Below are 13,012 nucleotides of genomic sequence, written 5' to 3'. Positions count from 1 at the left end.
AGAAAGACTCAGAATCTCACTGAATTTTAATCTGGGGGACAGGAGGACTGAGAACACCTGGACTTGGACCCCGAGGCTTTGTCTTCTCCAGCTTTTATTAAGAAAGCTAGCGAATAACAATCATCAGGAATCTACTTGTTAGCTATAGGAATGATTAACTTTGGGAAATAGAAACAGAAAAACATGTTTACTTCAAAGGGTAAAAGAATTGTCCTGCACAATACTTTGCAATTATGCTATATGCCGTGTAAGGAGGCTATTAACTCAGGGAGGTGGAGCGGAAGAGCTATATCTAGAGAACAGTGTGGTCTAGTCAGTGTGCTGACTCAGGACCTCACGTATCCCCAGTGTGCTGGGGGTAATGGGTAATGAGATTCAGTTCTCAGATAAGCTCCACAGCTGGTTGCCCACAGGACAGGTGGCCTTGAAATCAGGTGGTGGCAGTAGCAGTGATGACATCTGGGTCCAGAGAAAATGTGCACTCAAAGCTAATTTACTTTTCAGCCCACAGGTCCTACTCTAGGAGCAAGATCCAACAAGTAAAGCAAGGAAGAGGTCTCAGGACCTGCATATGGTCATTTGTGGGGACACCATTGACCAGAAACGAAGATTTCAGGAATTTAGGGGAATTCAAGAAGAAACTAAGGCACAAGTCTCCATATTGGCCATTGTCCAATAACAGAAGAAAATGAAGGACCAGGTGACTTTGTTTTATTCTTTTTTTCATTCTGTGATTGTTTTCTGGAGGACTTGAAAACTCAATTGAGTTAAATGGAAAAGTATAAATTGGTAAAGTTGACCTTGTGTAGAAATGGATTTAGATTCTAACTTCAATATTGAGGCAGATAGGATCAGGAATATATTGTTCGTAGGATCCCCACTAAGTGACTAATTTTAGAACATCATGTGTGACTGGAGCAACCTATGGGCTATGCTAGCTGTCAGTTTATGTCTGATAACTCTAACGGCCATCACAACCATAGAATCACAATGATCACGGGATTATGCAGTAATGGAGGAGAAAGCAGCCTGGTTCTGCAAGGATGTCACTATATATTTTATGGCACTTAGATGTCAGGACTTTTGTTTAATGGTGCCTCTTAGACGTGATATGGTAGTGCCCTTAACTTCAGCTTTCTCCTAAATGCAAAAGAAGGTTTCTCAAAGACCTCTTTGAGAATATACCAGGAGAATTCAGTGGGCACAGTTCTTCCTGGGATCATAACAAGGTGACTGTCAGGGTTATTCTAGATCATAATAAGGTTATCTAGATCATAACAAGGGGCTGTCAGGGTTATTCTAGAAATAAAATCCAGGTGACCTAAGAAAATGGAAGGGTTTCTTGACTTTCAAAGGTCTTATATGAACAAGTGGCTAAATTGATGTTTGAGTTCAGATATGGCAGTAGGGAGTTGAAGGTACTGTTGTCTGGCACAGTTGTTGGGATCCAAAGGGCTTGCCTTCAAACTTCCCCTTATGTACGATAGATAGTACATGCTCCTTGCTCTTGTTCAAAGCCAATTCCTACTGCCTCCTCTTTTATTACCTTTTAAAATTTACTTCTATGAAAGTGCCTGGATATATTTTAAAGGTAAAAAAATTCCAATTACAAAGTTCTATAGCAAAAGTAAGATTCTTCATCATGTATACATAGAGCAAATGTTTCAAATACATATATTGTAAATGTTTTTAGTTTAGCAGAATTTAATGGCTACTTATTACCACAACTTATTTGTTGAATGATGCTTGACTGAATGATTAAAAAATATTTTGTTATATATATAAGTTCGAACGTGGATGTATTTTTCTTCTATACCAATGTAGTTTATTTAAAAACATTTTTTTAAAGATTTTATTTATTTGAGAGACAGAGACAGATCATGAGCAGGGGGTGGAGGCAGAGGGAGAGGGAGAAGCACACTCCCTGCTAAGCAGGGAACCTGACATGGGCTCAGTCCCAAGACCTGAGCTGAAGGCAGACACTTAATTGACTGAGCCACTCAGGCACCCCTATAACAGTGTAGTTTACAAAAAAAACCAAAACATTTGGGGCACCTGCATGGCCCAGTGGGTTAAGCATCTGACTCTTGATTTCAGCTCAAGTCATGATTTCAGGGTCGTGGGATGGAGCCCTGTGTTGGGTACTGAGCTTAGCAGGGAGTCTACTTGAGATTCTCTGTCTCCCTCTGCACTTTCTTCCCTGCTTGCATGCTCTTTCTCTCTCTAAAATAAATGGATAAATCTTAAAAAAAAAAATCTGAACACCTAAGTGTATAGATGCAGCCTATGTGGTGAACATGAACAGAGCAACTTCCTTCATATTCCTTTCATTTCAATAACTAGAGAAGCACTCATATTAAACAGGACTATGTTGTTATAGGAATTGCTGACACTGGAGGATGTGGCTGTGGACTTCACCTGGGAGGAATGGCAGCTCCTGGCCCCTGCCCAGAAGAACCTGTACCGGGATGTGATGCTAGAGAACTATAGCAACTTGGTGTCAGTGGGTGAGGACATCTCCCTTGTGTCTCTCAAAGGGTCCCCATCAGTGGCCTTCCCTCTCACAGCTTCTGAGAGTTTGGGTGTGTCTGTGCTGCTCTGAAGTATATATTCTCAGTTCCCTCTCTGGCCCCAAATTCGAGAGTATGATATACCCTTCTTAAGAGAAGACCTTTAACTTTACTGATCTGCAAATTGCATGGCTCCTAAAATACAGCAGTGTTCTGTGTTGGAAGACCACAGCTCAGTTCACAGAGCCTACCTCTTCTGTCATTTCCCACAATCAGGGTATGTGGCCGGCAAGCCAGACGCACTCTTCAGATTGGAACAAGGAGAGCCATGGGCAACAGAAGATGAAATCCGCAGTCAAATCCATCCAGGTAAGAGGGAACCAACCAGGAAGGTGGCAAAGAAGTTGTATTTAGTAAGTCAGAGGTGTCACAGCTTCGAGGATGGCTGAGGACATGTGAACAGAGCTCTGGGAATCTCCCCTAGAGGGGCTCTTTCTCTTTGAGGTGCTTAGAGCATTTATCTCTTCTTGGGTTCAATCCCTGTTTGTTTCATACAGGCCTCCATTAACTTTCTCTCTAGATTTCTTAGAATTCTCAAGTATTACCACCCTTCTTTGCCTAATGCTGTGTCATCACTTGTTCTTTCTGCTTCTCTCCCTTTGGAGGTCTACCTTCCACCTTCCACATCTTCCACATCTCTCTCCAAAGAGAATTGTTTGATTGGAGCACTGTCTTTTGACTGTTGCACCTTCCTGCCCCTTTGGATAATGTCAGTTTCCCTTCTTAACATTCACCTCCATTTTCGATTGGGAGTGAGGATTTCAGCATGTGAATTGGTTGGGGGTGGAGCATGAACATCCAGTCCACAGTACCTGCTGTTCTATATGTCTTACATCCTGGCTGTGTAGGAAAACCTTTTGTATCTTCTTTAATCTGACACCACTGCCACATGCACAGTACTTTTGACACCACACGTTAGCAGTTTTCCTCACACCAAGCAGTTCTTTGTGACACCAGCTAGTTGTCCTACGATTTAGCTCAATTCTGACCTTATCTACGTGGAGGTAGTGTCAGATCCCACAGGTTAAGGGCTCCATCACATAATTCTGCTCCCCACTTTATTTTTTATTTTTATGAAAAGAGTAATCACATTTATTGATTGATGAAAAGGGTATTTGTCTTTTGCCCCCCATTTTAGATATCAATCCCAAATAGGAGGTCCCCAGTTTACTCACAACTTCTGTCTGACTTGGTTACAAATCAGAGGTTCCCATGACGTCTTCTCCCTTGGAATTGATTACTTGCTAAAATAGCCCAGAGAACAGAATTCTTTTCAAAGATGACATTGTACAAGGAGAAACGAAATTCATCAAAATAAACAAATATGATGTCTTGTGGTGAAAAGTGCCAGGAAGATCGATGGGACAGGAGTAGAATAGTGTGAGGCCCTGGAGCTGCTCTAGCATCTGGGAGTCTAGCTGGGGCCTCTAATCAGTCTTAAGTCTTCAGGCAACGGGAATACCTCTTTGAGCAGCTGTTTGAGGGATGTGAGGCCTCCTCCAGTGAATCGAGCTCCAATTCAATATATTTTGTATATAAAATAGTGAGTTCAAAGGCCCAAGGCAGGGTGCTCAGTGGGGAGCCTGCTTCTCCCTCTTCCCACCCCTCCACTTGTGCTCTCTCTTGATGTTTTGCTCTCTCGAATAAATAAATAAAATCTTTTTAAAAAAAACACCACCACCACCACCACCACCACCCCACCCTGCCCCAAACAAAGGCCCAAGGCAGGAGCATGTTTGAGGAACCTCAAGGAAGCTGGTATGAATACAGGAAAGGAAGCCAGAGGGAGTGGCTGGCAGTCATGTGGAGATAAGGGCAGTGGGGTAGTGGCTGGAGTTTGGAGTAAACAGCTCATGTAGGACCTTGGAAGAACACTTCAAGGGCTTGATATTTGTAAATAAGGAGATAAGAAAACATTAGGAGTTTTCAATAGAAGATGAATATGAAATAATTTATACTTAAAATGATGGCTTTGGCCACTTCATAGAAAGGAGATGGTAGTAGACAGAGGTTGAAGCCTGAAATCCGGCCACATACTGATTGCTTTAGTCACCTGAGTAGAGAGTGTGAGGTTTGGTCAACATCTGAATGTGTTTATAAAGAGGGCAGAAATGATTTCCTACTGAAGTAGATAGAGGATGTGAGAGAAAATACAAAAGCAGGATGATGGTGTTTTTGGTGTGAGTCTGGGAGGAGGGAATTGCCATTTCTGAGATGAAGACTTGCAAAGAAGGTGTGGGTTGAGAAGTCAGGGGTTCTGTTTTGGACAGTGTATGTGAGACCCTATTTATGCCCGTTGAGGTATAGCATGCTGTTTGGATTTACCTGAGGAGTCCAGGGAGAGTTTAGGACTAGAGATAGAACTATGGATTGAGTAGATCTCCTGTGATATGCACATACAGATTAAAAAGAGCCTGGGAGGGACGCCTGGATGGCTCAGTGGTTGAGCATCTGCCTTTGGCTCAGGGCATAATCCCAGGGTCCCAGAATCAAGTCCCACGTCGGACTCCCTGCATGGAGCCTACTTCTCCCTCTGCTTGTGTCTCTGCCTCTTTCTCTCTGTTTCTCTCGTGAATAAATAAATAAAATCTTTTAAAAAAAAAAGAGCCTTGGACAACTACCAATCAGAAAGATGGCTATTTGATAAATGCAGGGTTTTCTAATAAGGTAACCAGATCCCTTCTTTTGAAAGTCTGTTTTTGTAGATTTGAGTGACAGCCTGGGTTAGTTTATATAGAATGCCATAAGCACCCCCTCTTGAGCCTAGCCTAGTTGGTGAACCACAATCTTCATTTGTGCTGGGAGAAATTGAATTTGGTGAAAAGTAAAGCAATATATTCTAGAAGTAAGATTTTAGTAGCAAATAGATGACAAATTGGCATATAATATGTGGAGGTTCAGCATTTGAGTGAGCCATCTTTTTTTTTTTTTTTTGAGAGAGTGCATGTGAGTGGGGGAGGGGCAGAGGGAGAGACAATCTTAAGCAGGCTCTTAAGATGCATGGCTATGCATCTGATGCATGGCTTGATCCCACAATCCTGAAGTCATGACCTGAGCCGAAATCAATAGTCAGACACCCAACTGAGTGAGCTACCCAGGCGCCCCTTGAATGAGACATCTTGTGCTACAGTTCTGGACTGTGTGAAGTTAATTGTCAAAATTAAAAATGAAGTGGAGCACCTGGGGGGCTTAGTTGGTTAACAGTCTGACTATGGCTCAGGTCAATGATCTCAGGGTCCTGGGATCAAGCCCCTTGTTGGGCTCCCTGCTCAGCAGGGAGTCTGCTTCTCCCTCTCCGTCTGCCTGTCTCCCCATCATCCCTCTGCTTGTGCTCTCTCTCAAATAAATAAAATCTTTTTAAAATTATTTTTTATTTTTAAATTTTTCAAAAGATTTTATTTATTCATGAGAGACACAGAGAGAGAGAGGCAGAGACATAGACAGAGGGAGAAGCAGGCTCCATGCAGGAAGCCCAATGTGGGACTCGATCCTGGAACTGCAGGATCATGCCCTGAGCCAAAGGCAGATGCTCAACCGCTGAGCCACCCAGGCACCCCAAAATCTTTTTTAAAAAATGCTAGGAATACTTTGGAAACTTAGTGGGAACAGCTTACAGTGACATAGAATGGGGGAACGGTAGCATGATATGTGGGAGACAAATAGGATTGGAGCAAAGATGATGAAGGGCAAAGAGTGCAGGTGTGAGTGTGGAAATGTGCACAGCCATGTGGAGGTGGTCAAGGAATTAGCCTAACCCCAGGCACAGAAAGGCCAAGTTTAGAAGGAATTTTGTAGGGGAACTAGTGAAGCAGGAACATGGATAAGTGGGCTAATTGTTGGAAATCTAACTTATTTCCAGGCTAACTGTTGTGGATTTTGTTAGAAACTGAGTAAAATGGTGGAGCTGTAGGTTTGATTTGTCCTTGAATATATCCCATTTTTAACTAGATGGCAGCAGTGTAGCAAGTGGTACATCCAGTAGTTCTAAGAAAAGTGGAAGGCAGAGCCATCAACAGTCTTGGTTTGGGATCAGTAATGTGATCCTTTAGCACCCCTTAAATGATGGAAACCAAGACATAAATGCAGAATTTTGAAAGAAGATGATTTTAGTGCCAAGCTGCGGGTTTGCGGCTTATTACATTGAAATGGGAACAGGTGAAATAGTCCATGTATACAAGTACAAGATGTGACTGAAAAAGATGACAGTCCCTAGTGTGGTATTGTGATATAAGAAGTATAATTTGGTCTTTGGCTCTGGTTCCTGGCACAGAACATCCTACAACCCTTGTAGTTTCCTGAGTATGGGAATGTTTTTTTCCCTTATTAGTACAGACAATGTTTGGTGCCCCTCTGTGGGCTTTTTAAAATCTTTGGTATTTTTGTTTTTATTTATTTATTTACTTACTTACTTATTTATAATTTTTAAATTTTTAAAAAGATTTTATTTATTTAAGAGAGAGTGAGAGAGAGCACAAGCAGGGGGAGCAGGAGAGAGAGAAGCAGGCTCCCCCTACTGAGCAGGAAGCCCAATGAGGGATTTGGTCCCAGGACCCTAGGATCATGACCTGAGCCAAAGGCAGACACTCAACCAACTGAATCACTGAGGTGCCCCAAAACTCTCAATGTTTCAGTAACTGTAACATAGTCCCATGCCTTCACTTTTTGATGTACACATTTTTGCAAGTATAAACTCATCCAGTTTTCTGTCTTTACATGATATTTATACACTGATGATTTCTACATTGTTATTTCCAGTTAAGACCTTGCTCAAGATTTATATATCCAATCAAGTTCTTCATGTCTGTACCATCTATCCAAAACCTATGTAAAGACTGGTACACTTGTAAATACACACTCAATTTACCCTTATTCCAAACCTCAATAATAATTCCCATCTCATTACCTATCCATTGGCCCAGGTCAGACACTTCAGAATAATACTTGATTCCTCACATTTATCAATTGTCCCCACATTGAAACCATGAGTGAGTCTTGTCTTCTTTCCTGATTATGTTCTGACTTACCTCCACCTTGCTCTCCATTGCTCCCTGAACCCAGTTTTCATTGTTTTGTACCTGCTTTTTCTATTACTTCTCACTTACTCTGTTTTTTCTAACTAGAATGTATGCTCAATGAAAATAAGGAATGTGTTTCTATATCCTCATCATCAGCACAATGCCTGGTACAGAGACATAGTTTAATAAGGATTTATGGATGTATGAATGTGTCCCACATCATTTTTAAACAAATACTCTATTTCCTAGTGTTTATAGGAATTTGATTTTATTGAACCACCCAGCATGTTTTGTAAGTCACAGTTAGAAAGCAGCCAAGTCCTGGGGCACCTGGGTGGCACAGTCAGTTAAGTGTCCAATTCATGGTTTTGGCTTAGGTCGTGATTTCAGGGTTGTGAGATCAAACCCCAACTTGGGCTCCATGCTTAGCATGGAGTTTGCTTGAGATTCTGTCTCTCTTTCTCCCTCTGCCCCTCCTGCTAGTGCACACACTCACTCTCTCTCTAAGATAAATAAATCTTTTTTAAAAACCAACAACAGCCAAATCTATGTTTATTCATTTTCAGTGATCTAATCTTGTTTATGCCCTGACGGTTCTTATCTTATATTTTCTTTGGTTATGTTACTGGTTTTAACCTTTGTCTAAGTGACGACAAGCGTATTTACTTGGAGTTTCTTTAAAATGAGGTAATAACATTATCAATAAAGAGCCAGCCTACACAAAGCCATTTGTGAAATAGTTTTATTATATTCCAGCCTCATGAAAAGATTCATTCTTGTCTTCTTTCCTAGAGATCAAGAAAGATGATAGTCATCTACAGGGCCACTTGCAAAATCTAACATGTCCAAAGAGAATGAAACAAGGCCACAAACATAATGCATTTGGAAACATCATTCTTCAGAGTAAAAGTAATTTTCCTTTAAGGCAAAATTACGATATCTTTGACTTACATGGGAAAACACGGAAATCAAATTTAAGGATAGTCAACCAGAACAGAAGCTATGAAGTAAAGAACTTCATTGAGGTTAATGGAGATATGAAATCTTTCTCCTATACAAAGCATGACCAGTATTGTATTGAAATTAAATTCCCTGAATGTGGAAATTCTATGAATACAAATTCCCAATTCATCAAGCATCAAAGAACCCAAAAAATAGAGAAACCCCATGTATGTAGTGAATGTGGAAAAGGCTTCTTCAAGAAGTCTCGGCTCATGGATCATCAGAGAGTTCACACAGGAGAAAAGCCTCATGGGTGCAGTGTATGTGGGAAAGCCTTTTCCAGAAAGTCCAGGCTCACTGAACACCAGAAAACTCACATAGGAGAGAAGCGGTATGAATGTTCTGAATGTGACAAAGCATTCCCTAAGAAATCACGGCTACTCATGCATCAGAAAACTCATACAGGAGAGAAACCCTATGTGTGCAGTGAGTGTGGAAAAGGCTTCATCAAGAAATCTCGGCTCATTAATCATCAGAGAGTTCACACAGGAGAGAAGCCTCATGGATGCAATTTGTGCGACAAAGCATTCTCCAGAAAGTCCAGGCTCATTGAACACCAGAGAACTCATACAGGAGAAAAACCTTATGAATGCACTGAATGTGACAAAACATTCCGCTGGAAGTCACAGCTCAATGCCCATCAGAAGACTCATACAGGAGAGAAATCATATATATGCAGTGATTGTGGCAAAGGCTTCATTCAGAAGGGCAATCTCATTGTACATCAGCGAACGCATACTGGGGAGAAGCCTTATATATGCAGTGAATGTGGGAAAGGTTTCATTCAGAAGGGCAATCTCCTTATACATCAACGAACTCACACTGGAGAGAAACCCTATGTATGCACTGAATGTGGGAAAGGCTTCAGCCAGAAGACATGCCTCATATCACATCAGCGATTTCACACTGGAAAGACTCCCTTTGTATGTACTGAGTGTGGAAAATCCTGTTCACACAAGTCTGGTCTCATTAACCACCAGAGAATTCATACAGGAGAGAAACCCTATACCTGCAGTGACTGTGGGAAGGCTTTTAGAGATAAGTCGTGCCTTAACAGACACCGGAGAACTCATACAGGAGAGAGGCCCTATGGATGTGCTGACTGTGGAAAGGCTTTCTCTCACCTGTCATGCCTTGTCTACCATAAGGGAATGTTGCATGCAAGAGAGAAAGGTGCGCATTCAGTTGGGTTGGAGAATCCTTACTCACAGAGCCCCAGATCATCACTTTCAAATGATAGCATGCAGGAGAAAAACCCTGTTAACACAGTGTCGGTGCAGATGTCTTCTGTAGCAGCTCAGACTTCATTACACCTCCATGGGCTCCTAGCAGATAGGAACATAGTCACTGTGGGACAGCCAGGTGCCAGATGTACACCACCAGCAGATAACAGAAGTTGCACAGAGAAACCTTTTGAATGCAGTGAATGTGGTAGTACCTTCACTGATCATTTACATCATATTTTATGTCATAAAAAGCACACAGGGGTAAAGTGTGATACAATCAAGGTGGAAAATCCTTGAATAAAACCTTCCAGCTCATTATGCGGCTGGTAAGTGTATACTGAGACAAATAGCATAAAGACCAGGAATAGTATAAAGACAAATAGTATCAAGATCAGGAAAGCCTTTCTGGAAGGATAGACCTTCCTGGTGCCTCACAGGTCACATATCATTAGTGAGCTCATAGCTGGTAGAAATATAATGACCTTGGAAAAGTCCTTCCCCAGAAATAAGACTTCGGTAAGCATCAGAGTTCACACAGGAGAGGAACTGTTGGAAGAGCTCTGAAAGCAGTGAATGTGGCAGGGTTGTCAGTGGAGCATTTTGCCTCATCAGTAGGCAGAGGAAATAATACAGAAACAAAACTGCACACAGCAACTGTGGAACATCTTCGGAAAACACATAAAGCAAACAAGCCCTGTGAAAATGAATATTTTAGAGATTTCTGCCACAAGTCTACCATCATTTTATATCAGATAATGTACATAGTGTATATTTAGGACCTTGAATCAAACTCCTAATTGATAATGATGGTCATTCCTTAATTCAGTGGTTAGAGTTATAACAGTGTATCCCCTCCCTTTTCAGGGTGGGGGGCATGAATCTTTCATTCCCACCCACGATCATTACACAGTTAGCTCTTGTGTTTCTCTGGTTCTAAATTTGTTGAGTTTATTTTAGGTTACTAAATACTGAAGTCTATCCTTCAAAAGGAAAGTGGATGCATTTGATTCAATAACATAACTTAGGGTGTTTGGATGTGTTTAACTTTGTAAATATCACCCAAAGGGACAGCTGCTCACAACTGAAAACCTATCGGCCAGGTTTTTTCCATGGAGGATAGTTCACATCTGATCTACACACCATTCAGAAAAACTTTCATCAACTATTTCCTTTACCTGGCGCTATTCTAAGACCTACAGATGCTGACAGTGATGAACTGAACAAAAGTCCTTGCTGCCTTTGAGTTGGCTTTTTTAAAGCTGGATTATATGCATGTAGCAATTTGACCCTCCAGCAAATGTAATCAAAGGATGTATATGCCTACATTAGTTGAAAAGGACATACTATAGAAGGTACAAAGTATCCTGATTATTTCGTGTTCAAGGCGCATATTATTTTTTGGAGAGGGAACAGGAAAGGATTTACTTAGTTTTACACATGTAAAATAGGATATGGGGACTTTTTAAAAAGGTTTGTATCTTATTTCTCTACCTGGATTATAAATGCCTATCTGGATAGTTTATAGATAGTCCTATATTCTGCAGCAATAGCAAAATAGAAACGGATTACATAGCTTTGAAAGATGATTGAAAATGAATGTGTGACCTAATGAATGACCTAACAGACTAATCAAGCAAACTTATTTTTGTCACCGAAGGAAAGGAATGAATGCCAAAAATCAGTATTCTCCCAAGAAACATTTTAAAAAAGAATCCTGAGTAGAGGCCCTTGGCAATACAGAAGGGGCAGATCAGCAAGGGAATAAGATCCACAGAATAAGCCCAATTAATGGAAGAAAATGACGTCACTTTAAAAATGGAGGACAGTGTGTTTGGCAGGTGGAGGTGAGATTCCCTTCAGATGTCATGGAGAAGAGCCCTGAACTGTTCACAGTCTGCCATCTATGAGAGTTGCCACCATCTCTGGGATCCTGGCTCCTCTGTGATGTGATGAGACATGATGTAGCGTCATCCTCACTGTCCTGGGAAGGGGCCTGTGTCCTCTCTTCTGTACTCAGGGTTCTTCCCCTCGGTTCAATAAAGATCTATGCAGCTTAAAAACAGTCCTGCTTACAAGGGAAAACGGTGGAAATTTGCCATGAAGTGGCTGTCTCCCAATTGAGATCCAAACTGAGTTTTTGAGTAATTTACTACTACAGACATTTTTTTGAGCATCTAAACTGTGACAGGCACTGTTGTAGACATGGGATACACTGGTGAACAAAACATGCAGAATAATGGCCCCTAACAGGATGGATTCAGGACAGATGCTCTTCAAAGAATCAAATGGATTCTTCAACTCGGGCTTCAGGTCCTCTCCATTTCTTGTTTTGTGAATCTGCATATCCCATCATGATGGTCAGTGATTTTCTACTTAAATCTGCAGTCTACCCCTGAATGGGCTGCCTGGCCTGCCCTGAACCTGAGGACCAGATGCTGAATTAACTCACCTTTCCGACGCTGGCATCCCAGGTAAATAAAACATTGTCATGGGATACTTTAAGAAGGCTGTCTCAGCTTATATCCTCTACTGCTTCACCTCTTCGGCTTCATAAAATGAATTTTAACAGTTACTAAGTGTGCTGTTTGCTAAATGATGACCACATTGTTTTGTTACTTAGTATTCTGAAATGCTCCATTTCCAATTTGGTGTATTTTAGGGAACTGCTTTTGTACATTTGAAACCTGTGTCCAGGTACCATTTTATCAGCTGTTGCACATGGTAATGAGTGTAGGTACTGAGATCAGGGTTTGGGATCTGCCTGGGTCACTCTGCCTTGTCTGGCTCAGTGTGGGTGGGTATATTAGTGTTCTTGAGCTGTCATAACAAAGCACAGACTGGGTATTTTAAACAACAGACATTTGCTCACAATTCTGGAGGTGAGAGTGTGAGATCAAGGTTCATGGGGTTAGTTTCTTCCAAGGTGTCTCCTTGGCTTGTAGATGACCACCTTCAAGACCTAGTCTCCTTTGTGTCTAAATTTCTTTTTATAAGGAGACCAGTTATATTGGTTTAGGGCTTCACCAGTGTGAATTTCCACTGAATTATCTCTTCATTTCTAGTAAATTATCTCTTCAAATACCCTATCTCCAAATATAGTCCCATTCTGAGGTACTAGAGAGGTTATTATCAACATAAAGATTGGCGGGGGTGGTGGATGATGGTATTTGTCTATGAATGCCATTCAAATTTGGAAATT

General features: G+C 41.3%; 1 protein-coding gene across 4 annotated transcripts in view; it reads left to right on the top strand.

Moving 5' to 3' along the window:
• ZNF613 (zinc finger protein 613) overlaps positions 1 to 13,012 on the top strand; it is a 66,267-nt gene that overhangs the window by 43,257 nt on the left and 9,998 nt on the right. For 3 of the 4 annotated variants that reach the window (XM_038527945.1, XM_038527946.1, XM_038527944.1), the window contains 4 exons: positions 505 to 700; positions 2,381 to 2,507; positions 2,787 to 2,879; positions 8,378 to 12,284. In XM_038527945.1, the coding sequence (XP_038383873.1) occupies positions 689 to 700; positions 2,381 to 2,507; positions 2,787 to 2,879; positions 8,378 to 10,110 (1,965 nt within the window). In that variant the 5' untranslated portion in view covers positions 505 to 688 and the 3' untranslated portion in view covers positions 10,111 to 12,284. The remainder of the gene's footprint in view (positions 1 to 504; positions 701 to 2,380; positions 2,508 to 2,786; positions 2,880 to 8,377; positions 12,285 to 13,012) is intronic. The other variant, XM_038527947.1, reaches the window with a different exon arrangement.

The sequence above is a fragment of the Canis lupus genome, chromosome 1 (genome assembly GCF_011100685.1).
Source record: "Canis lupus familiaris isolate Mischka breed German Shepherd chromosome 1, alternate assembly UU_Cfam_GSD_1.0, whole genome shotgun sequence".
Classification (NCBI taxonomy): domain Eukaryota; kingdom Metazoa; phylum Chordata; class Mammalia; order Carnivora; family Canidae; genus Canis; species Canis lupus.
Note: the sequence above shows the minus strand (reverse complement) of the source record. Positions and strands in the feature narration are given on the sequence as shown.